Source organism: Lissotriton vulgaris, chromosome 5 (assembly GCF_964263255.1).
Source record: "Lissotriton vulgaris chromosome 5, aLisVul1.2, whole genome shotgun sequence".
In the NCBI taxonomy this organism is placed as follows: domain Eukaryota; kingdom Metazoa; phylum Chordata; class Amphibia; order Caudata; family Salamandridae; genus Lissotriton; species Lissotriton vulgaris.
In genome coordinates, this window is record NC_141693.1 from 289,284,967 (window position 1) to 289,311,422 (window position 26,456).

The 26,456-nt window shown below is 44.3% G+C and overlaps 1 protein-coding gene across 1 annotated transcript in view; it reads right to left on the bottom strand.

Moving 5' to 3' along the window:
- The window catches only part of SCNN1D (sodium channel epithelial 1 subunit delta), a 73,786-nt gene that overhangs the window by 9,670 nt on the left and 37,660 nt on the right, over positions 1-26,456 (bottom strand). Inside the window, exons 9-11 of the mRNA XM_086921460.1 lie at positions 25,357-25,414; positions 19,452-19,507; positions 19,155-19,230 (exon numbers count right to left, since the gene is read on the bottom strand). Of these exons, the coding sequence (XP_086777586.1) occupies positions 19,155-19,230; positions 19,452-19,507; positions 25,357-25,414 (190 nt within the window). The remainder of the gene's footprint in view (positions 1-19,154; positions 19,231-19,451; positions 19,508-25,356; positions 25,415-26,456) is intronic.

Sequence of the window (26,456 nt, forward strand, 5' to 3'; positions counted from 1 at the left end):
CGCGGTTCATGCTCCTGCTGCTCAACTTGACAGTCAGTGGTTCGTGTGTCTCTGGTTACAACAACATGCCCTTTCATAATTTTGTATATGCTAAAAGATAATGAGTTGAGCAGTAATAGTACTTTTGAGTCAACCTGCCTGCTTGCTCAGCTCAGGACATTGCGAATGGCTACACAATGTGGCAGGACTGGCCCCACTCTGTTTAGTGCAGGATACATGGGTCAATTATTGAGCAATAACATAATACATAATCATTCCTGCCCCAATACCCATGGTCAGCTTGCTTGAGCTCCCAGCGCCCAGGGCCGTCCGTTACCTCCTGCCCTTCCAGATCTAGTGCAAGCCCTGAGAACGCATTCTGTGCCCCATTAACGCCAAGGAGATATAATGTGATGCATTAAATGCAAGGAAATTAACTGTACTTTTGATAAAAGGGGGGTCAGGCACGCATAACCACCTGTTACTTTGAAACTTATCAATTGACATGATACAATACCAGATATTGGGCAGCTCGTCCCCCCCTACTGAAACAAGATGGCCATGAGAAGAGTATCAAAACAAAGTACCATCCAAATGAGCATATTATATCTTGAGCAAAACATTTCCTTTCACTGAAGCAGGCTGCAGGAAGATTTTGAAATTAAATCATATTGGGTACATATCAAGTCCAAAGAGCACTATGTGCCATTGTAATAAAACTGAATGAACCTTTAACTTAGGCACCATATCCTTTCACAGTAATGCCGTGAAACAGTGTCATGCTCTTTGTAAATCCATATACATTTCTAGAACACGTGGGGCTCTTTCTTTGGCAAACAGATATGCATCGTATTATGAGAGTACCCCATTTGTCTCGGAGTGCTTTGCTAGAGCACCAGTTACGTCACCCATGGTCCAACGCATTATTTACCGGCATCAGGAGCTTATGTGGTTTACCAATTTACCAAATGCTGTGCCAATGCAGCGACCTCGAGTGGGCAATGCATGCAGCTTTGCAGAACACAAAGGTGCTGTAGAATCATTAAATTAAACTTGCATGTGATACAAACTGCCAGCCTCCTCTAATCCGAGCAAGTCTGCTGCTTTTTATTTTTTTACATAAAGCAGGGTGTACTCGTGTCGTTCTCCTTGAAATGAAAGTACTTTTGATAGGAGCTAACCGGAGCCAGGAGGCAGTTAGTTTTGCTTACATCATAATTCAATTTAAATTTAGAGTGAACACTGGTAATGAATAAATGCCATATTTTAACCAATTACTTTTTATAAATGGATGTCTCAGAAAGAAGGCACTATAGTTTGCTGTTCCTGGTGATAACAGTACAGAAAAGAAACATCAATTCAAATATCGCAGCGCTGCGTACATTTGACTGGTTCAAATTGCTCTGTCAACAGAGCCTGAAGCAGCTTTTGCTGCAGTGTCAGTGACGCCTGTAGCACAAGGCGGGCACAGTACGTAGTGCATGCTGCTGTGTGTTAAGTGCCCGCTGCTGGCACATTTGTGCAAGCGGTAGGCACTAACCCCAGGGGAGACCAAGCAAGACCAAGCCCTAGCAAGAGTGCTGGCATCAGGAGCTTATGTGGTTTACGAATTCATTTAATGCTGTAATAAATTGCAGTGACCTCGACTGGGCAAAAATGTCCCAGATTCCAGCATAAATGGATGAATGAAGAAACAGGTAACGCGCTTCGTGGATGTATGAAGAGATGTGTAAAGCATGGCATGAACAAAGAGCACATGTAAAGTGTAGCATAAGTGAATGAATAATGAGACGTGTAAAGCATGGCATGAATACATGGACACATAATGTGTGGCATAAGTGAATGAATGAAGAAACATCTAAAGTATGTCATGAATGAATGACGAGACGTGTAAAGCTCTGCATGAATTACTGGACATGAAAATGTGGCATGAGTGAATGAACGAAGAATCATGTACAGCGCGTCTTGAATGAATGAAGAGGCATAAAGCATGGCATGAATAACTGGGCATGTAAAGTGTGGCATAAGTGAATGAATGAAGAGACACGTAAGCGTTATGTGAATAAATGAAGAGACAAGTAAAGCATGGCTTGAATGGGTGAACGTCAATTATGGCATGAATAAATGAATCCAGAAACACGTAAAGCGCTTCGTGAATGTATGAAGAGACGTGCAAAGTGTGCACATTAGCACCTTTCTGCTCGGCCTGGTACATGCGCTGTGCATAGTATCCGCGTCAGGAGTCCTCTGACAGGCGCGCTACCAGGGGCGGATTGGCAAGGCGGGCATTCGGGAATGGGCCGAAGGGCCGGTGCCTCAGTGCCCTCTGTGGGCCGTTTTTTTTCTCCCCTGACCCAGTTTCCTAGTCCACTCTCTGTGGACTGGGTCAGGGGAGAAAAAAAAACGGCCCACAGAGTGCACGAAGACAGAGACTGAGAAAATGAAAGCAGCCTCGCAGTGCGGCCGACAGCGATTGTCAGCTGTGGCCTTTCCTTCACCCCTGCCCTGCCAAGCAATCAAGCTGAGGCTGGGCTGGGGAGGGGTGATTGTTTGCAATAATCGGCCTCCCTGGGGGCCAGGTGTTTCTCAGGCCTTTGAGCAGTGGCGGCTGGTGGGATCTGAAAATAGTGCGGCGTAAAAGTCCAAAACCGGATATTACACAGAACACAACAGTAACACACAGGACATCACACAGAACACAACAATAACACACAGGACCTTACACAGAGCACAACCGTAATACACAGGAAATCACACAAAACACAATAGTAACACAGAACACAACAACAACACACAGGACATCAAACAGAACAACGGTTGGTTGTTGGGAGAATACTTGTCACAACACGCATCACACAATACTGTCAGTAGAATGCTTTTGGAGCAGGCCTAACATCACATATTTTAAACAATAAACTCTTGAAAAGATTTTCAAGGTTGAACTCGGGTTGTGTCGACCCCTGTAATACTTTTATGATGCCGGTGGTGTCCCAGGACTAGAAATGAAAGTCATTATTCCGCCTTCCCAATGTAAACACTTATATCGGTGCTAGGAAGATAAGGGCTATGACAGGAATACAAAGCTGTTTTATCACATGGGGCTGAAGTTTGGAAATGCTTTACTTTTTTTGCGGAAACAAGGAAAATGAAAGCCCCCATTTGCTACACATTGCTGAATTTCTCTGTCGTTTTCCTGAGAACAACAACTTCTACACATCCACTGGGATCTTACCAGTACGTAATGTGTGCACATGTAAACAACATCCTCCCATGAGTAACTCAGGCATTCACAAATTATGAACATTCCAGGCGTTAGTCACAATAACACCTAGAAAACGTTTTAAGAAGTGGCCCCAATGTGAGGTTTAAGATCTAAAGACAGCTTATGGTTGTTGATTAATCACGTTTGCAAATGTTCTAAATGTTCCTTTTCGAGGCTTCACCAGCAGAAGATTGAGATTCACCCTTAACTCTGCTCGTTGACCTGGTCTTGATAGAGGAAAGCTCCATTAAGCATGTGAAGTGGGTTGGAACCAGAAACAAAAAAAAGTGGCCGGAAAGATGGAGCGAGCATCAGTCCTTCCTTCCTCACTTTCTTGGGGGAGGTAGGTAGGTGTGCACTGCCACTGCACGCTTCCATTGGCCAAGTCCCTGACAGCATACAAGTTATTTACACTTCTGCTGAGGGGGCTGCAAAAACACCCCAGGTAGCTGGCTGTCACAACCCCACTGCAGAATGGTAGGCGGCCCCACTCTGACACATCCACTCACCACGCACCCAAAAGGAAATATGTATCTCTGTCATTTATAGAAACAGGCGGGAGCGACGCTGCGCCGTCTTGTTACACAGATGGTGGCAACATTCTCGTAGTTAACTTACAGCCACAGACGCCTGAGGAACCGAGACAAGACACATCTGCCCTCCAAACTGACAATCTTCCAGGCGCTTCTTTTAACTTGAGCAACCTGGAGCATGGTTGAAGACGGTGTAAGAATAAAACCTTGCATGAAAACGAGCACATTTATAATTGTGCCTTAGTTATGTACAGGGACTCGAAATGGCGGGCTGGATGTTTGAGTCACCACAGAACGCTGTCAGTCTGACTAAATTATATCTGCGCATTTGCACTGCAGAACAATTATTGTGAACATTTTAAGCGAGCAAGGGCCCAGATATTGAAGGAATAAAGCGAGCCATTAAACAGAGATAAGGGTGGAAGTGAAGGGCACAGTTGGATGACGTATTGCGTTTTATATACAGGCTGGAAACCTACCCATGACTCGTCGAAGAAATCCCAACGTTGATTTCGCTGCCTCGGTCTGGAATCATCTTACTTTTTCAGGGGTCAGCTACCAGGCCATGACTGGAAGACACGCATCCTTCGCCTTGTAACAGCTCTGTTTCTAGAGGAAGGGGGAGCGCGTGCCATCACTCTCCTCGTGACTCTGGTGTTCTTGTTGTAGCAGTCCTGTCTACGCCAGGGCGTGGTGACGTCCCAACAGCGTCGGCCAATCACTGACAACATAGAGCAGGGCTAATACTGCCCATAATGAGACCCGGCTCCCCCGGGTCTTTGCCTGTATAGTGCAAGGAGAGGAGGAGGAAGGAAGGGGCTACTGCGTGTGTGCGCATGCGAGGGCAAGTCATAAAAATGACTTGTCCTTAATGCGCACACACTGCTGCTGCCCCCTGCCCTCTTTGCCACGCTGCTGCGATCTGCTAGCTTAGCCTGCCACTCACTGCCGCAGGCCCGCCCCCACACCCTTCCGCGATGACGTGACGTCACTATAGTTAGTGACTCCAACCGACCTCAAGGCTCAAAATAAATGCACTATGACTTGGTAATTTGTTTGTATGCAGTGACGTTCGTCCATGGCTAGTGGGGCAAAGCCCCAACGCCCCCAATGGACGAACCGCCACTGCCTTTGAGCCATTTGCACTTCGGCCCCCCTGGGGCCCATGCAGCCCAGAAACGGTGTTAGTCTTAACACCTCGCCCACAGCCCTTCACATTCAGGGCATAGTGGGCGAGGAAGAATCGGTCTAGCTGTGGGGGCCTGGTGATGTTTGGAATTGTTTTGTTTTATTTATTTATTTATGCGATTTTATATAGCGCGGACTTTACCGAAGGTGTCAGAGCGCTTCACACTAGGAACAGCAATAATACATGAGGAGAAAATTATAAGTGGACAAATTACACAAGCAAACGTTAAGTTACATGAATCAAAAGTGACAATAGTGAGCAACCAAAATACAAGAGGAGCAAACGATACATTACAGGAGGAAAAAGTGACATGTGTGCAGGTTACAAAAGCGTACAAAATACAAGTAGAGGTATAATACTGCAATTAATGGCAGACACTCCAGCACAAGAACAAACGTTACGTAGGCAATGGTGGCACTTGTGCAAGTATCTAAAGCAAACAAAAGTGAGAGGAGAAAACAGTGTGTTACAAGAGAAAAGTGACTTGTGCAAGTTACAAAAGGGTACCATACACAGGTACAAGGGTAATACTACAGTAAATGGTAAACACTCAAACTGCCAGAACACACTGGGAAGGCACTTCCCATGCACCAGCTTCACCTCAGCCTCCCCCCTGGCTACCTGGCTACCTTGGATGACCCAGAAAGCTGTATTTTGTGCTCCCCTGCCAGGACATTTTCCCAAGGCCTGGAGGGTTGATTAATTTACTAATTGCAGGGGCCTTACCTCTGTTCATGTGCTCCTGAGCTGAAGGTCTGGGGAGGACTGAGTAGGTTAGTAATAGCAGGGGCTTTGCTGCTTTTCAGGTGCTCCTGTGCTGGAGGGCTGGAATAATTTTGTGACAAAAAGGGGCCTTGCTATTTCTTTTAGTTGCTCAGCATGTAGGCCATTGTCACCTTGGCCCTGTGTCGTGTGCAAGAACAGTATCCTCCCACTTTCATTCCTTGTCTGTGCAAATGGTGTTTCATGAAAGGACACGCCCCTTGAATGTGGGCCACGCCCCTTAAATATGGGCCACGCCTCTTGAATGTGGGCCACTTTTTTCGTCAGTGCCCGGGCCGAATTGTGATCCCAATCCGACCCTGCGCGCTACACATTTTGTGTGTCACACTTCAGCAGTGCTCGAGGTCCAGATTCAGTGAGATTTCGCAGCAGATTCCCCCCTCTGTGGTGCAGCCCCAGTGCAAAATCATTGTTGGATTTTGCACCACTGAAATCAAGATTTGCGAGGCTTTGTGTGGGACTTTCACCTGTAATGCCTGCATTACTATGCATCAGGGAGACGCTTTATGAGTGCAGCATGCGTGTCTCCATGTCCACCTATGTATTTTGATGCAAACATGCTGCTTTAGAGAACGCAAATGTGCTGTAGAATAATTAAATTAAACTTGCCTCTGCTCTGATACGAACTGCCAGTGCCAGCCTCCTCCGGTCCGAGAAAGTCTGCTGCTTGTTTTTACAAAAAGCACGTGTGCTGCAGATCAGGCCCGGTCGTACTCGTAGGCAGCCTCGGGTGCACAGCAGCTCTTCCCAGGCAGGATGGGGTGGGGTTGTGGAGGTGTACCCTCGCTGATTGACAAGCAGCCTTGGAAACCCTGGGCTTCTGCTTAAAGCACCCAGGCTGCTTGCAATCAGCGAGGCTGCAGTGCGTCATCAGAGGTCAGGTCAGGGACTTTCAGTATTTTAAACTACTGGGACCCAGGGCTGAAATCAGGGAAGCTGAACTCAGAACTTTCTTAATGATTTAACTTTTAAAAAGGCCACTGCAACGGGCCACCGGCTGCCACCCCCAGAATAGTGCCGCCTGGGGCGGACCGCCCCCCTCGCCCCCCCCTAGCTACGCGGCTGAACCTTTGCCACAGCCATTTTGTTTTGCTTAGCATCAATTCTTTGGTTTTGAAATGTCAACTTTTACTGCAAATGCCACACCAGTAGGTGCAGTAAAGGCTTTAGAAATACCTTCTAAGGAGGCAGGAATCTCTAACTAGGGAAGGCTGTAAACTGCCTAGGGAGTGGAGTAAAGCATCAGATTCATAACCTCCGCACTCTGCCCCACTCCCTCCTGTAGTCGTATATACACCATGTACTGTATTCCTTATTATGACAAGAAAAGCCAACGTACACGTTTGTCTTGTGGTGGTCATTTGTTGGCCGCAGTTTATTAGGAATTCAAGGAAACAACATGTTTATACTTTGCATCATGCTATGTCATCACAACTTCCTTGGTATTATCTCTTGTCCCTTCTGGGTCGTTTCCTTTGGTAGGTTGGATTTTCTGTGCCCCGTTTGCGCGGGAAGTGAGTAGCTTCTGTCCCAGAGTTAGGCCATCTCGCTACCTTGCCCGACTTTGTTGTGCCCTGCCGTCCGTCCGGCGGGGGCTGGGCTGTGAGCGCCGTCTCCGTTTGCTACCCCCCCATTCGGTAGGCCAAGTTACCCAGCCGTGAGGTATCCCAGAGTGTGTGGTCCTACACACCTGTCCTTAGGCCAACTCACCCAGCAGTGAGGCATCTGAAGATGAGTGGACCTATTCTGGCACACCGCCCTCCGGTGTGCCTCCGTACCAACCAATATCAGCCTAGTTCTTCACCGTGCCTTGCTTCTTCCTCAGCCCTGCGACATTGCTGATCCTTAGGTGTGGGTGGGTGGGACAAGATTGGGCTTCGCCGTCGTTGCTGATCCCCCCGCTCCGTGCAGATAGGAGCATGCCTGGGGGAGCAGGGTTTATATGCCCCCTGGCTTGCATTCGCCTTCCGCTAGGCCCCCCTTCCCATTGGGAGAAGTTTGTAACCCGCCTTGACCCCCATTGGCCGGGGTGTCTGCACCAGTCCGGTGGCCGCTGCGGGGGGAAGGGAAGAGGGTGGCTTTTTGTCCTCTTTCTCCTTTTCGCACCAAACGCCGCCCCATCACTAGTTTGTCCGGGGGGGCACGGCGTTGGTTATGGCGCCGGCTCTCGAGCCCACTTCGGGAGCAGCCTCTGCAATAACCTCCGCACTCTGCCCCACTCCCTCCTGTAGTCGTATATACCCCCTGTACTGTATTCCCTATTATGACAAGAAAAGCCAACGTACACGTTTGTCTTGTGGTGGTCATTTGTTGGCCGCAGTTTATTAGGAATACAAGGAAACAACATGTATATACTTTGCATCATGCTATGTCATCACAACTTCCTTGGTATTGTCTCTTGTCCCTTCTGGGTCGTTTCCTTTGGTAGGTTGGATTTTTTGCGCCCCGTTTGCGCGGTAAGTGAGTAGCTTCTGTCCCGGAGTTAGGCCATCTCGCTACCTTGTCCGACTTTGTTGTGCCCTGCCGTCCGTCCGGCGGGGGCTGGGCTGCGAGCGCCGTCTCCGTTTGCTTCCCCCCCATTCGGTAGGCCAAGTTACCCAGCCGTGAGGCATCCCAGAGTGTGTGGTCCTACACACCTGTCCTTAGGCCAACTCACCCAGCCGTGAGGCATCTGAAGGTGAGTAGACCTATTCTGGCACACCGCCCTCCGGTGTGCCTCCGTACCAACCGATATCAGCGTAGTTCTTCGCCGTGCCTTGCTTCTTCCTCAGCCCTGCGACATTGCTGATCCTTAGGTGTGGGTGGGTGGGACAAGATTGGGCTTCGCCGTCGTTGCTGATCCCCCCGCTCCGTGCAGATAGGAGCATGCTTGGGGGAGCAGGGTTTATATGCCCCCTGGCTTGCCTTCGCCTTCCGCTAGGCCCCCCTTCCCATTGGGAAAAGTTTGTACCCCGCCTTGACCCCCATTGGCCGGGGTGTCTGCACCAGTCCGGTGGCCGCTGCGGGGGGAAGGGAAGAGGGTGGCTTTTTGTCCTCTTTCTCCTTTTCGCACCAAACGCCGCCCCACCACTAGTTTGTCCGGGGGGGCACGGCGTTGGTTATGGCGCCGGCTCTCGAGCCCACTTCGGGAGCAGCCTCTGCAATAACCTCCGCACTCTGCCCCACTCCCTCCTGTAGTCGTATATACCCCCTGTACTGTATTCCCTATTATGACAAGAAAAGCCAACGTACACGTTTGTCTTGTGGTGGTCATTTGTTGGCCGCAGTTTATTAGGAATACAAGGAAACAACATGTATATACTTTGCATCATGCTATGTCATCACAACTTCCTTGGTATTGTCTCTTGTCCCTTCTGGGTCGTTTCCTTTGGTAGGTTGGATTTTTTGCGCCCCGTTTGCGCGGTAAGTGAGTAGCTTCTGTCCCGGAGTTAGGCCATCTCGCTACCTTGTCCGACTTTGTTGTGCCCTGCCGTCCGTCCGGCGGGGGCTGGGCTGCGAGCGCCGTCTCCGTTTGCTTCCCCCCCATTCGGTAGGCCAAGTTACCCAGCCGTGAGGCATCCCAGAGTGTGTGGTCCTACACACCTGTCCTTAGGCCAACTCACCCAGCCGTGAGGCATCTGAAGGTGAGTGGACCTATTCTGGCACACCGCCCTCCGGTGTGCCTCCGTACCAACCGATATCAGCGTAGTTCTTCGCCGTGCCTTGCTTCTTCCTCAGCCCTGCGACATTGCTGATCCTTAGGTGTGGGTGGGTGGGACAAGATTGGGCTTCGCCGTCGTTGCTGATCCCCCCGCTCCGTGCAGATAGGAGCATGCTTGGGGGAGCAGGGTTTATATGCCCCCTGGCTTGCCTTCGCCTTCCGCTAGGCCCCCCTTCCCATTGGGAAAAGTTTGTAACCCGCCTTGACCCCCATTGGCCGGGGTGTCTGCACCAGTCCGGTGGCCGCTGCGGGGGGAAGGGAAGAGGGTGGCTTTTTGTCCTCTTTCTCCTTTTCGCACCATACGCCGCCCCACCACTAGTTTGTCCGGGGGGGCACGGCGTTGGTTATGGCGCCGGCTCTCGAGCCCACTTCGGGAGCAGCCTCTGCAATAACCTCCGCACTCTGCCCCACTCCCTTCTGTAGTCGTATATACCCCCTGTACTGTATTCCCTATTATGACAAGAAAAGCCAACGTACACGTTTGTCTTGTGGTGGTCATTTGTTGGCCGCAGTTTATTAGGAATACAAGGAAACAACATGTATATACTTTGCATCATGCTATGTCATCACAACTTCCTTGGTATTGTCTCTTGTCCCTTCTGGGTCGTTTCCTTTGGTAGGCTGGATTTTTTGCGCCCCGTTTGCGCGGTAAGTGAGTAGCTTCTGTCCCGGAGTTAGGCCATCTCGCTACCTTGTCCGACTTTGTTGTGCCCTGCCGTCCGTCCGGCGGGGGCTGGGCTGCGAGCGCTGTCTCCGTTTGCTACCCCCCCCCCCATTCGGTAGGCCAAGTTACCCAGCCGTGAGGCATCCCAGAGTGTGTGGTCCTACACACCTGTCCTTAGGCCAACTCACCCAGCCGTGAGGCATCTGAAGGTGAGTGGACCTATTCTGGCACACTGCCATCCGGTGTGCCTCCGTACCAACCGATATCAGCGTAGTTCTTCGCCGCGCCGACTGGGAGGCTTCCGTCTCCCTACGGCTCCCCCCCAACTACGCCCTATGCTCTGTCGCTTACAACTTGCAGGCCCCATTGCGCCCCGAAGGCTGCCTCAAAACCCACCACTGCCTTCAGTCGACAGACGCACTACCTCTTTGGCATGTAATTCTGGGCAACCCCGTGTGACCCTTCGATCTGCAGCCTGTGCTCACTGTGAGGTTTGGTTTCTGATGGGCCTTCTCGCCTCTTGCCTGGCTAACACCTCACTCTGTAGGTGGATGATCAACACACCCGGATACCCTGCTGTGTCTGCCCGCAAATCACTTGGGGCTGCCGGCAGCTGTCAATAGTAGCCCCAAGCCTATTCAGGCCGGCCATCAGGGGGCCCTCTGTAATGAGATTGTTGCCCATATCCGTCACTGCCCTGTCCAGCCTCAGCGGAACCCCTGGGTTTTTGCTGCAGGACCCTGCCCTGTGCTGGCTTTTGCCCGCCCGTCCTTGTCCTTAGACTGAGCCTCCGACGGTTTGTTGGATATGAACAGCACTCCATTAACGATTGGGGGAGACTCAAATCTAAATGGGAGTGGTTCCACATTTTCTTCTTCTTCTTATTTTTTTTTTTTAAACAATTGCACCATACACCGTACTGCTTGGCGCACGTGAACGTTCTTTCCCAGCATCTTATGGCATCCTCTGCATCCTTATCTAGCATCTCTACAGCATATGCTGGGGGTTTGGAAGCTTTCCGTCTCTTTGAGGGCCCAGCCTCAGTCACCTTCCATCGTACGACGGAGAACTCAATGTACTCCAGACCATGCCCCCACTCCGAGCTTTACCCGACGTCGAGGTGTTGGCTATGGCGCCGACTCTCGAGCCCCCTTCGGGAGCAGCCTCTGCAAAATCCCAAATAGTGATAGTATACCTGACAGTGGGAAAAAGGTGTAAAACGCCGGTTGCTAATGACCTTATTGACAGCTTAAAATGATTCCACAAGCTTGTTCCTCATCGCTCCAGTGCCCACAAAGTAAGTTTTACACATGCGCACCTGAATGCCTGATGTTCGGGATGCCGGAAGTAATACAGTAGGTCACTGACAGAGCAATAAAGTGGATTGCAGTCCTTCAGCAAGATCTCAAAGTAGAACCTCAATAGCTAGGCCTTATAATGTCCGCTAGGAAAAAACTTCCTAGTAGACACCAAGAAGGAGGTAAGGTGGTCAAAACTGAGCCACGTTAGAAAGGAGTGCTGAATGTTACTTTGGACTATGAATAAGAGTTTCCTTCTCTTGAACAGTTGGATGTGTACACTCAGTAAAATACTTAGGCTGTCCAAGAACCTGGCAGGCTAACCTGGGCCACCTGAATGACAGCACAATTTAGACCATTCTTGATTTTCTGCAGGAATTTTCTGAATCACAGGCATGTGCAAGCATCTTTCTTCAATCAAGTATCAGTTCAACCTTCAGGGACGAAGGACCCATGCTCATCCCACAGATGCAGCTGGAGGTACAGTGGCTTGCAAAGGCTTCAGACGCCGGGTGCATGCAGACTTCAAAGACCCTGTTAAGTGCTTATTCATGAACTTTCCTCTCATTGAAGGATAGGATAAACCTGTTGATGTTGTCATCTCTATTGTTGTGGATTCCACTCATGTGGAAAACTTGTAGAGTTTCCACCTGCAGGTCCCAAAACATAATGGCCAGTTATTATGAGTTTGGGAAAAGTGCCCCTGTAGTGATGTCTTTAATAGATTGTAGAATGAATGTACAAGGTTCTGTGTTCCACATTCTGCATAATTGTATGTGTAGATTAGAATGTTACACTTAGTTCAGTTGCTGTGTAGCCGTTTCCTTGTGATCACCTTTCTGCCTTGCAGTCCAGAGGTTGTCAATAAATCATCTTGGAAACTACATCTTGTATTTAGTTTCACTACAAAATTGGCAACGAGGACTGGCAACCTCGGAGAATCCACGCTGGAGTAATTCTATTTGGATTATTTTCATCCTCAAAGAAAGTCATCCTGGCTATCGGGGATGAGAAACATCGTTGGTTCGTGAAAACCTGCATCTATATTGTTTCCGACGTTTATGGGCTAGTGGGTGGTTAAGGATCGAAAAGGTACTGTTTATTTATTTAAAATTACCTCATGTTTCCACCATCCTGAAGTGCCTGTCTACCGGAGAAGTGTGGCTCAATGGTTAGAGTGGCAGACCCTGATGCAGAGGTCTAGCCCGGGACCAGGGTTCAATTCCCCGCCTCGGTGGGTCTTGGGCACAAAAATTCCACGGACCTGATAATTCTCGCCTCGGTGCCTATTCCACTCATGGAGTCCCACTCTGCAACTCTGGGCAATAGCTTGCTTAATCTCCACAACGGCCCCCACAACGCTAAGGATGCCTGGCCTCCACCTTGGGGGTGCCCAGGAGTGGACGCCTCACAGGGAAAGCCAGGATGGGCTCCACAGTGGTATTAGTACAAGCGCCTTGAGACCCTTGCGGGTGAGTAGTGCGCTATACAAGTATCAATTTACAATTTACGTTTACCGGCAGTTGAGCACTCACGCGCATTGTTTTGTTTCAAGTTGAATGCTGCGGAGTCTCGAGCTGCCATTCTGCTTTCTCTCCGGTGTTCTGTGCCTCGGATCTTGCGTCACTAGGGTACGTGACCCAGTGCTCCTACGTAATTGCGCTGGTCATGACCCCGACGTGACACCATTTTGGATATTTATTTCCTCTTATCGGCATCAGCACTAACAGAACTTCACTGAGAGGGAATGCATTATTCCTTTGAATTGCGGGAATATATCTGAACCGTGTTTGCTCATTTTCAAGATACTTCAGCCAGATTGTGAGTATTCTATTAATTTATTTTTCAATTTCACCCATTAAGATTCGAAATGACCACCCCAGCAGAACCATCTCAAAGGGAAGTGGCTCCACGTTCTGAATCTGCCTTTTTTATCATCTCCTGGTGAACCTACCATTTAATGGAGTGAATGGAAGGAATATTTTGTAAACTATATTGCCATCCTGGAAGATTGTAGTGGAATTTACTCGCCAGAAAGGAAAAAAAGGCTCTTGATGTACTGTTTGGGTCCTGAAGGTCTTCGTGTTTTTGGACAATTGCAACAAAAAGAAAGATCTGGTGATATCGATGTATTTAAGTCTGCCTTATTAGATTTGGATGAACATTTTTCGCCTGCAGTGTGTGTTGCGGTTTTGCGTCACGCCTTCTTTCAAAGGAAACAAGATAAACATGAATCAGTTGAAGATTATGAATCTGCACTACACAAACTTTCCATAACTTGTAAATTTGGTAGCTTAAATGAGGAACTCATTAGGGACCAAATTGTTATGTACACGAAAAATAAGGCTATTCAAGACAGACTATGGGTGGAAGGTGATTCAAGTTTGAAAGAAATAATTTCCATTTCTAAAAAAGCAGAATTATCTGAACGATGCGCTACGGTCACACTTTCATCAGATAAAGAAAAAAGTAATGATTCTGTCAACAAAATTTCAGATAGCTCTAACAAATCTTTTCAAACACATAAAAAAAAGGTGACAAGAGTGACATACAAAAGAATGATAATGCTTTTAAAAGCAAACAGCAACAATATTCTTGTTACCGTTGTGGTAGCACTTCTCATTCTGCGCAGTATTTCAAGTGCCCAGCACGTACTGCCAAATGCATGGAGTGCAGTTTGATCGGTCATTTTGCCAAAGCTTGTTGGCATAAAACTTGTAAGAAAAGCAAGAAAGTTGCTTGTGTGCATGAGAGTGATTCTGAGGTATCGTCATCAGACGATAGTGATGATGATGTTAAACTAAAATGTGGTAAAAAAAAAAAAGTTGTTTTGAAAATCTCAGGTGAAATAGGAGATAGTAAACCTCTGTGTTGGGTTTCCTTTGGAGGTGTTTCCTTACAAGACGCAGCAGACTCTGGGTCACCATACACTATTATTGCCAAAAGTGTGTGGGTAGACCATTTTTGTTCCACCATTGGAAATCATTTAGAATCTCCTGATATCTATCCGGAGAGTTACACTGGTGAAAAAACTTGACATCATCGGATTTAGATAATTGGTTTTCAGATTCAAGTGCAGATCTGTTCTATGCAAATGATATGTAGCCCAAGATGCACCATCTGTCCTTGGATGGAAAGACCGACGTAAATTAGACACTATCTTAAATCCTAATAGCCCGGACAAGTTTTAGTAGCTTGTGATTCTGAAGATACAAAGAAATGGGTATTGGAAGAATTTCCCAATGTCTTCAACAATAAAATAGGCAAATTAAAGGGTTTCTCACATTCTATCAAATTGAAAGAGTGCTGTTCCTAAAATTCACAAGACTAGAAACATTTCTTTCATTGTTCGTGATGAAGTGAAACAAGAATTGGATAAACTTTTGAATGCTCACATCATTGAACCTATAGAATCATCCGAATGGATATCTCCATTGGTCGTCGCGAGACAAGCCAATGGCAAGGTTCGATTATGTGTGTATGTAAGAGGGCTTAATAATAACATTGTTGTGGATCAGTTTTCATTACCTCGCATTGACGAAATGTTATCTTTGACCAGGGATGCAAAATGTTTTTCCACACTAGATTAGTCATCAGCATACCATCAAATCGCATTAGATCCTGATTGCAAACATTTAACAGCGTTCTGTACTCCTTTTGGATGTTTCCAATTCCGCCGAATGCCTTTTGGATTGGCATCGGTGGCAGCTGTTTTTCAGAGACTCATGTCACAATTGTTAGGTCACATTCGTGATGTTGTATTTTTTCAGGACGATATATTAATCATGGGAAAGTCAAAAAAGCACCATGATGAAATCCTCAGGAATGTTTTGCGTATTCTGGATGATAAAGGTCTCACAGGTGAGATCAGTAAGTGTAAGTTTGCTGAATCTAGTGTAACCTATCTAGGTCATGTGATATGCCGTGATGGCATAAAACCTCAAGATAAACTTGTTGAAGCCATATCCAAAGCTCCACCACCATCTAACAAAGATGAACTTCGCTCCTTTTTAGGTTTAGTGGAATATTATTCCAAATTTGTAGAAAAATTTGCAAATAAAACACATGAAATGCGTGCTTTACTTAAGAATAAGTGTAAATTTGAGTGGTCTGACAAATGCCAGTCTTCCTATTTAAGTATTAAATCAGCCATAATTAGAGCTCCCACGTTAAAAGAATGTAACCCTGCTGCTCCAACCTTTATAACCACAGATGCCAGTGGGAAAGGTTTGGGGCAGTTCTAACTCAAGGTAATGGGAAAGGTTCTGAAGTTGTAATAGCTTTTACCTCTAGATCCCTGTCTCCAACTGAGGAGAAATACTCGGTTATAAAAAGGGAGACCCAGGCATGTGTTTGGACTCTTGAGCATTTTAGGAAGTTTGTTTGGGGTAAAGAGTTCACTGTTAGAACAGATCATAAACCTTTGACAAAAGTGTTAACTACTGAAGGATTATCAAGAGCGTCAGCAAGAATTTCCAGACTTTCTATGCGATTACAAGATTTTATTTATAAAGTGGTGTACGTCCCTGGAAGGATGAATGTTACTGCGGTTTTTTTAAGTAGGTTATCATTACCCCTTACAGAAATTGATTCCAATCCTTGGAATGATGTTTGTGTTGCTGGGATTTTTGTGGATGAAAATAGTCAAGGTTTGCAAGAAAAAGAGTGGGTTGAAGCACAAACAAATGATCCTATTCTAAAAAAAGTGAAAGTTTGTATTGAACAAGGTTGGGAAGGATGTAGTAAACATCACCTTCTTGGTGAATTTAGAACATTCTGGGAAGTAAGAAATGAACTAGGCATTGAAGACATATTTTTAGTAAGAGGTGATAAAATGATTCCACCTTCTATTTTGAGAAACAAGAAAATTGCTCTTTGTCATGAGGTCATCCAGGTATTGCCCGTACTAAAAAGAGTATCAAGTCACTTTATTGGTGGCCTAAAATCGACTTTGAAACGGAACGTTTTGTAAAATCATGTGTAGAGTGTATTTCAGCTGACAAATCTCAGAAAGCATTGAATCCTCCTTTATGTCCTTTAGTATGTCCGAGTTTACCGTGGGAAGATGTGGCCCTTCACATAATGGGACCTGTTTCATGGAAAGATGGTACACAAAAATGTATCATTGTATTAATGGATTTGTTCTCGAAATGGATTGAACTGGAAATTGCTAATAAACTAGATACTTATTCCGTTATTAATTTCGCAGAGAACATATTCTTAAGGGAAGGTTCAGTTTAAATCTTTGGAAATTAAAAGGTTCATGGATTATGCTGGGATTGAACAAAGGTTCATTGCTTTATATCACCAAAGGGGAAATGCTGTTGTTGAGAAAATGAATAGGGTAATTAAAGGTACCATTCAGCTTACCATGAATAATAAGAAAGATTTGAACACAGAAATTCTGAAAATGATGTTGAGTCATAAAACAACAGTACATGATTCCATTGCTAATAGTCCTTTTACCATTATGAGAGGTAGAGTTCCCCATTCCAAAGTAAATCTTGGTTGGATAAACAAAGAGGGAAAAAGTGACTGGAACATCAATGATATTAAAGAGTGCTTAACCAATTCACAACAGAAAAACAAAATTTATTTCGACAAGAAATATGGAGTTATAGATTTTAATGTTCACGTTGGTCAATGGGTTAGAGTAAAATCCAGTAGAAAAATTGTTAAAGGTGAAAATAGATTTAGTGAACAACAAAAAGTTGTTAAAGTAAATAGGAACACTGGTCAACTTGAGAATGGTTCTATTTATTATATGAGCAAATTAGCTTGAGTAAAAACGTATGTTCCTAAGGAAAAAAATCAGTGTACAAAAATTGATTCTAACTTTGACAAGTACTGGTGGATCACCATTGACCGAAATAACGAAACTGATGTACCTGTCTCCACTGAAGAAGTACATTTACCTACTGGTATTGAGTCAAATGATATTTTAGATTCAAGGAACGATAACATGATTTCTAATTTGCTAAATAACTAAAATATTTTGATAAGTTTAGTGGTTTTGGTAGAAAGATTACTAAACCCAAGAAATGTGATGACTATGTTTGTACTACTTATATTTAATTTCATTTTTTGTTTTTGTTTTATTTTTATAGAGAGGATATGGGTTGTTCTTAAATTAAAGAAGGGGGATGTGTAGTGATGTCTTTAATAGATTATAGAATTAATGTACAAGGTTCTGTGTTTCACATTCTGCATAATTGTATGGTAGACTTATTTTCCCACTGCAAAGCAGATTCATTTCTTACGTTCCTACCTGTTACACAAAAGTAATTATTATGCATATCTATTAAAGGCACCTGGTTGTTTTCCTTTAACTCTTGTAGGGCTTGACAAGTGTCAGCATCTTGAATATTTGTAGATAGAGGGTAGAAAAGGATAATGTACTCTTTTTGTTCACAAAGTAGTAAGAGAAACAGCCCTTTCCCACTTTTAGTAAGTGATATTATTCTAACTCCACCTAACTGTGGCACTTTCCCTCTCACATCTAGTGGCTGCTCACCATATTTAGGGACTTCTATGACTTCATATCACAGGGCTGCTCCCTGGCATAATGGTTGCCATTTTTTGCATTCTGCAGGCATCCTTGACTTGACAATACCGGCTCCAGCTACAATTCATGCTGGCTCTTTGCATACTGTGGGCATCATTAGCATTATGATTGTGCACATTCTGGCATATTATTGGAGTTGTTTGATTTATTGTGGTCATATATGGCATTAATGGATGCATTCTTGTTTACTGATGACCATGGCACAGTGATGGCCATCTTGGACAGATTGTGGACATTGTTGTCTTAATAAGTTGACATCACTGCATAACAGATGGTAATTATAAGGGAATGATGGACATGTCTGTCATGTGATCATGATCCATGGGCATGTGAGGCAGAATCTGTCCATGTATGGCTGAAGTATATGTAAGTACTTGATGAAATCTGCACACTAATGTTCGGGAGAAATCCCACTTATTAAAACTAAAATTTTAGTATTTCATGACAAATATTGTGGTTTTTTTCACTACAATAGCAACCTTTACCCTTGCGCAACTGAGTTTATGAAAAATAAAAATTATTTATTTAATAAAAAATGTGAGTGTTTAAAAAAAACTTGCAAGCTAATATGGGTGTAAAATGACTGCCCAGTGGAAATACATTTAAAACTTATATTTAATTGATAATTCATGCTGAGTTCAGAACGCTTTTGCTGAATGGTCTCCTTTGTGGCTGAGGGTACTTGCTGGTACGTCATGATTACTATATGAATTGTGTGAATGAATTCATCAACTGCATTGAAATAGCTTTTATGCCATAATCGCTACTGATGTCTGAGGCATGGAACAGTATGATTGGCGTAAACTGTAATTTGTCTAAACAAAACATATAAGGTGTATTTAACATGTTGGGTGGCATCATTGCTTTATCAGACTGTAAAGTTTGTCTGGCTCTGCTGTTTGAGGAATGAGATTGTGAAATTCATATAACTTCTAAAACTTTGCCCCTGCCACCCTGAAATGGATTATTGGCCATAATATGTGTGACTTAGATTATACTTGAAAGAAATAGGAAGGGAAACTGAAGAAGAGAAATGCAACAGCGAAGAAAGATCCTATATATGTTTTGAAAAATGATGTCATGTGTTATTCAACACATAGATGAACTCAGCTCACTGGGTTGCTAATACAAACACCAGCCGGTTCTAAATGCAGGAACCATGGATTGTGGGGCATACTTACTGTCATGTCAGCTGTCTCGTTGATTTCCTTCTCACTGATCCCAAGGAAGAAGATATTGACACTGGACAATTCTTTCCTGTGTGAAGAGAAAGGTATTTGTATCAGTCCAGACATGTGAGCACCCAACAAGTTATGACACAGCATCCTGGTTGAGAAGGTACAAGCATAATAACTGACAGCCTTTCAGGAGAACTGGCTTAATCAGATTTGCCAATAGACCAGCCTGCCTCTCCTCAAGTAAAGAAAGCTCTCAACCCAGTTTTGGGGCATTTTGCTGGTCTACCTTGTCATTCTTACCGTAAGCTTGTCCCGTTGTATTGCTCAGGTAAATGCAGCAGGCGTAGAATCCGTTCCTGAAATATGACAACATTTAGACATCAGATTTAAGGGTCAGTTAGAAATGGATTCCCTGGCAGGACGAAATGGTTAGGAAGTGCCTTATAATATTAGTAGTGCAGGTTGTGAAGGAGGAGGAAGTGACAGAGATTCCTTGGACTGATTGGAGATTAGAGGTCACCGAGAATAGAAAGAAGGTCATGTGTCGAGATCCTTAGGTCCAGTGTGTGGTATGGCCTGGTCAGTGAATCTAGGAGACGTTGTAGGACCAAATTCAGCTGCAGGTAAGGTAAGTGACATATTACGTGATTAAAGTCAAATTTTGTGACTCAATCTGTGGCAATATTATCTAGCTTACATTGTAACGTGCAGTCATTCATACAAAATAGATCGCAATGGAGTGCAGTTTCTAACGACAGAAATTATCACATTCAGCAGATCCTAGTCATGCTTTTATTCACAGCCAATTATTAACTAGTCTTCTCAAGAACACCAGCCTTTGAATGGTAACCTCCTACAAACGCGGACTGGACTGACAACCTCACCTTCTCTGTCACCTTGCTCAGCATCACGTCAACACACCAAGTTTGATTAAAAAAGAGAGCAACAAACCTTCAAAGCCTTCAAGCACCTCCTAATAGAACAACCCAATCCTAAATTCATCTCTTGGCTGCCATCTCCACTTCTTACATCCAGAAGCTTGCAAACGTCTTCAATATATTTCTGGAAAACCAAGTGCACACCCATTCTCCAAATGAAACATGCAAGTACAAGCCAAACTCTTCAGTATCCTGAGCAAAGACCATGCCAACACAAACTCTCTTACCAAGGCTGGAAAGATAATGAAAGTAAAACAGAACCCATAGCACACTTTCCCTACTTTAGCCCCTCCACACAACACACTGACAACTCATCACATCAGCCAATTCCAAGTACAACATAAACACCATCAATGAAACTGCCAATAGAATGAGAACATACTCCTGACAAACAAGCCCTTCTCAACCCTCTGCCAGATTATCCTCCACTGAAAAATGCGATGACATCCAACACTTCTTCAATGAAAAATAAACATAATCTGAAAGCACATAGACAACACACTCTCTTACCCTTCATCGTCATAACAGCAGCCTATGCTACAAATAGAAGATCACATCAACAATAACCATCTCCTGCGTGACTACCAATTTGGCTTTGGATAATGCTGCAGCAGAGAAACAGCTGCCTTACAAATCATGGACAATGTCCTTCTCAACTCAGATAAAGATGACCTCTACTTCCTGATGCTGCTGGACCTCTCAGCTTCCTTCACCTCTGTTGACAATGCCACTATCATCCACACACTGAATTCTTGAATGGAATTTACTCCCAATGTCTTTCACTGGTTCTGCTCCTACTTATCAATGCCCCTATCACCTTTAAAGTCCACAGAGTTCCATTTGTCTCCTGGAATCTTAACCCTCACAAGGAGCCCTTTGGGGTTCTAGTCACCAATAGCAGCATCAAAAGTCACCCACACACCAACATTGATGATACGCTACTCGTCTTGAAAGTTTTATCCACTTCAGATATTAAACACTGCCTGCACATCATCCAGAACTGGATGCTTAGCCCTTCCTCAAGCCCACAAAAACTGAAGTCCTGCTATTCACTAACAACAAGCAGCATATAGTCCAAACCTGTCTCAAGGTCACGAATCTGGACAGATTCAAACCCCAACTTTCATCCAACACCAAGTCACTCAGATGCACCCGGGACAACAATGTCCCCATCAAGGACCTCATCACTAAGAAACACAATACAATCTAGTACCAGCTCTCGCCACTAAAAAAAGTGAAAACATTCCCCCAGAAAGCGATTCCAGAACTGATGTTCTAATACTTTTGCATCTGGATGGTAGCAATATTCTGCTCCATGGCTTTCCAAACTGGTCATCCTTTAAGGCATCCTACTTGCAGCATTACACCTCTTCAAGGGCCTGAACGAATATAACCACAAACACCCACCTTGATGGAACTCCACTTGCTCTACTTGCTGACCCACACCATCTTCAAAACCTGGTGCATCATCATCTGCAAACCCATCACAATTGGCAACCCCATCTTTCTAGCTGTCAAGTTCAATGCCTCTAGTGGCTCTCGGCACATCCAAAGCCAAGACACAATTAGACTGGAGACAAAAATTACAATAAGAAAAACCAAGACAACAGGTCATCTTCTTCTCTGCACCCAAAATCCGTAATGACACCTGTATCCATCACACGGGGTGGACAATACAGGAAATGTGGCAGGTCCATAATTGAAGGAGAAAAATGCCACAGTTGCAGAACTGCATAATTCAAGTGGCTCTAACTGTGGCTAACACAACAGTGGTATCAGTATGGGAGCAGACTGATAAAGGCATGGGAGACGAAGAAAAACAAATATCAACTAACAGCACTCACTCTTGGTACTTAGAGAATAGATACTATTTAGTAACACCTGTTGTATTCACCTTGAAAAGATGAAAGGCTAAGTGCTACTGAGTGGGATTGGCATTTGACCTACAGGTCACAGAAAATCTCCGTAGAGAGTGCACAAAACCAAGTGACCAATCTTGGCGCCCCTCTACATCATCATTTGATGTTAAATACATATTTTTTAATATGAGCAGTGAGGAGTTGAGGCAGAATCGTTCCCTGGTACCGAGAGATGTGGACTTGGGACTTTGATTAGACAGCACATTATCTTATATTTTTAATAAAATATTCCTCTTCTGTATCCTTCATGTGAGCTGTGAACTAATTCTAAGTAAACAATCAGACAGATATGTTGCCAGTATCCTAGAAGATTAAAAAAAATCTCAGTGTGCTGTGATTGAAATGATTTTCAATCTAATTATGAAGAAAGAAAGAAAGATTCCTCTAAAGAGTGTGAGACCAGACCTTTGCTCTTATGTACCAATAGAAAGGTTTATTGGAAACAAACGTTTAAATAAAATGAAGTGGGAAAGAACATGTAGCTATGATTGGCTCTGGGCGAGGTACAAACATGCTTGGATTGCACCTGGGAATCTTGGCCAAGTCAGCCATTTTTGACAGACTGCCATTAGCGAATACAAGTCAATAACACTTTTTTATACGGGAAACCCGCGGTGTTCCTGAAAGCATAAACTCTTCAGCAAGGAATGTTTGTCTAAGTTCATTGGTGAGACTGTCAGCTGAAAGAACAGCTCAAAGAGGAACCGTGCCAAGGCTCTCACCTACAACTCAGTGGCTAGAAGCAGAGACTAGCAACACAATTCAGAGACAGATCTCAGACAGGTCCGAGCCTCTTTGAGTCGAAAGGCTAAATTAGTCTCTGATGGTTTGTAAATATGCGACGAGTCTCTTACACACTCGAACATAAGTTATTACTTTTTGGATACTTGCTTTGCTATATTAGATTACCTTACTGCATTGAATGTAATGTATAAAAATGCATAATTTCTGATCATAAATGTAACAATATTTAAGAACGCATGCCGTGGCATTGTTGCCACAAGAGAACCAAGAAAAAGCTAATTTTTTGTTATACACTTTATAAATGGTCGTTACTATGATTACGTTCCTATGCTACTTTGAGCACAATCTATCAAATTATATTTGATTTTAGATTTTTATACAGCTCATAAGCTGACATGAATAATTTTCAGGTGCACTCAAATGTTACTTTTAAGAAAAACGATGCATACTAAGTTGAATAGGTTTGTTCATGTGCATCTAGTTATTGACATTCAAAGTGACCTGAGGAAGTCAAACCCTTTCTGCTCACTTAGGATGGGCCGTATAGTAGCAATTTGATGTCCGTTGTCAGATAAGATGCCAGTTATACTCATTCTGTTACATTATTCCATGGCACTTCTATCTCAGGTAGGGAAATTGGACTCTAGACAATCTTCAAATCCATCTAGAAGAATTTGTGTTGGAATCTCTATGAGACTACTGAAAGCCTAGATAGGCAAACCTAGACTACTACACAGAGGCTCAGCATAAAATCTTTGGAGAAAGACCTAAGAGAGTCAGATAAGCTCTGGGTACACAAGGACGAGCTGTAATAGGAGATCCTCTAGGACTTGAGCTGGTTGTCTAAGAAACATAGTCCACAAAAAGTTTATTGTAGCCATATCGCCAGCACTTTACTAGGTGTTTTGGACATAATTGCACTGAAGTATAAAATCGCAACATTTCCGTTCCCTTAACACCATCCATGATAACCTGGAGTTCAAAACGGCTAACGTAAGGGTACATTTTCGGAGAAGGCAGAAGACCAATTGCAGAATGGTGTCAGATATGTTTATTTAGGTACACATGAGCTTGTTTGAAGAATGCAAATGTATGTTTTGTCTTTAGGAAGCAGCAGTTGAGTATTAGGCAGTCACTTATAAGACTTCTGACTCAGGGAGAAAAACTACTCACATTGTTTGACCGAATTAAAGTGTTGATCTCCGCTATCGATTAAATACATAATTAGTTTGAAATAAATACATGCCGACCTACCCGCCACTATCCTGGCACTACGCCATCTGATGTGGGGAGAATATTACCCCCAGGTTATCAAAACTGGTCTTCTAGTCTCTACGAATTGCTAAGATGACTGCTGCAAGGCAGTGAAAGCAACGCTGCAGCCCAACATGGCAGGGGGAGGTTAAACTGACATGTTGCACATTGATTCAGTAGACTTATCTTTCCTTTATTTTTTTAAGTGCTGTATAATGAACTGTGGGGTGCTGTTGTAAACGGGATCTATGATTTCACAGAGAGTGATCAACATATATTCTTTTTTATCAACCTCTGTTTCTTGTGGGGCTGGCACTAAACTGAATAAAAATTGCTCTGCACAGAAAAAGACCGATTAAAGAATTAGCTCGGTCTAGAGGTCTCTACTCCATCAACAAAGTGGTGAACTATCTCGTCTATAAATGGCCACAGGATAGTTCCTCCGCCCACCAGAGTTGCAATATCCCTCATGCAGTTCAGAACTGAATTGAACTCTCACCTTATCAAGGACTCCTCATCAAGTTTTGTTAAGATACTTTCACACTGCACGGTCCTATGCCTACCAGCAAACACACTCTCCTATTATGGGAAACAACACTTATAACGCAACTTTTACAACGCACTACCTTTACAACGAAACTTTTACAACGCAACATCCATTATAACGCATGCCATTACAACGCAACCATTACAACGCATGTCACTACAACGCATGCCACTACAACGCATGTCATTACAACGCAGTCATTACAACGCATACCATTACAACGCATACCTACACTATCCAACACTTACCCTACTGTTGCACCACCTGGAGTTAGAATAGTAATTTTTAACCCTACACTACCCAACACTTACCCTACTGTTGCACCCCCTGGAGTTAGAATAGTAATTTTTAACCCTTAACTATTCAATACTTACCCACTGTTGCACCCCTTGGAGTTAGAATAGTAATTTTTACCCCTACACTATCCAACACTTACCCTACTGTTGCACCCCCTGGAGTTAGAGTAGTAATTTTTACCCCTACGCTATCCAATACTTACCATACATGCAATGTAATGGTATGTGTTGTAATGGTATGCGTTGTAAATGTAGTATGCGTTGTAGTGGAATGTGTTGTAAAGGTAGTTTCAAAGAATTCGTTGTAATGGCATGCGTTGTAATGGAATGCGTTGTAATGGATGTTGCGGTGTAAAAAATACGTTGTAAAGGTATGCGTTGTTAAAGTATGCATTGTAACGACATACATCCTCTTATTATGAAAACAGAATATTCCTTCCTTGTGCAGCCTTTTGATGTTACCTGGTTAGGCGTGTGCTTTATAAATACAATTTCCACATTTCTTACCTCAGATGAACTCTTTGTCCACTTCGCTGTCCCGGCAGACAGCCCATACCAGGTCTCACTGCAATAGTAAAACACAAACAGAAAGTTCTAAGACTTGTTTTGGGGGGATTGGATTGGTGGAATGGTCCCACTTTAGCACCTTATGTCTTCCCTCACACATCTCACTTCCCTGATTTTTTCTATAACACGAGAGGGACCCCTATCTTAAAATAGATAATTACAGATCAGTAGAATGAATTATCTGAAGAAATGATTACATTCTGAATATCAACTTTGGAGTATGCATTTGGTTTCAGCATGGATCTAGACGAGTTCCATATTTTTACACAATGGAAGCACATCCCCATTGTGCGAGTCTGTCCCTGAGGGTGGGCAAGCACTTGTCAAGCTGTTGAACCATTCACTGACTGGTGCCAGATGATTTGATACAGGCAGATGAACACAGATTTGGTTAGCTGTGGGCAGCCAAGTGTACGATGAAGAAGGTTCGAAGGGCACAATGTGATTTATTATCCATTATATGCTACACTGGTCATTTTTCTTTCCAAGAAACACTGTCACCATTCAGTTAGATTGCATTAAGAACATGCACCTTAAAAACACGGTTCAATTCATCTTCAATCAGAAACACTGGGATAAAATCATACCAGCTCTGAAGACCCGTCAATAGACAGCAATCAAAGAGAGTAAGCAGTTCAAGGATATCCACTTTACCCACAAGGAACTTCATGGATATTGTCAGAATAACTTTCTAAAGTCATCCAGTTGAGTCATCTTCCAAATACGTGATAGCAGACTCCCAACACAAACTTGTCACTTACACAACATATTCCAAAGAGTTGGACGCAGTTCCATTTAAGTTCGGGCTCCTATCTACAACACCCTCCCTACACAAAGGAAAGCTCGTCAAGGTCCACATGAGGCTCAAGATCCACCTGTTCTGATGGCCTGCAACCAGGTTTCACTCTGCCACTCTGGTCAACTACATTCCTCACCCTCAGTCAAAGCAACCCTCTCGCTCTTTAATCCTTGTTGCCCTGTCGGATGCAAACAATTATCCTCTGCAACTCCTCAGTCTGGAAATAGAAAGCATGGATCTC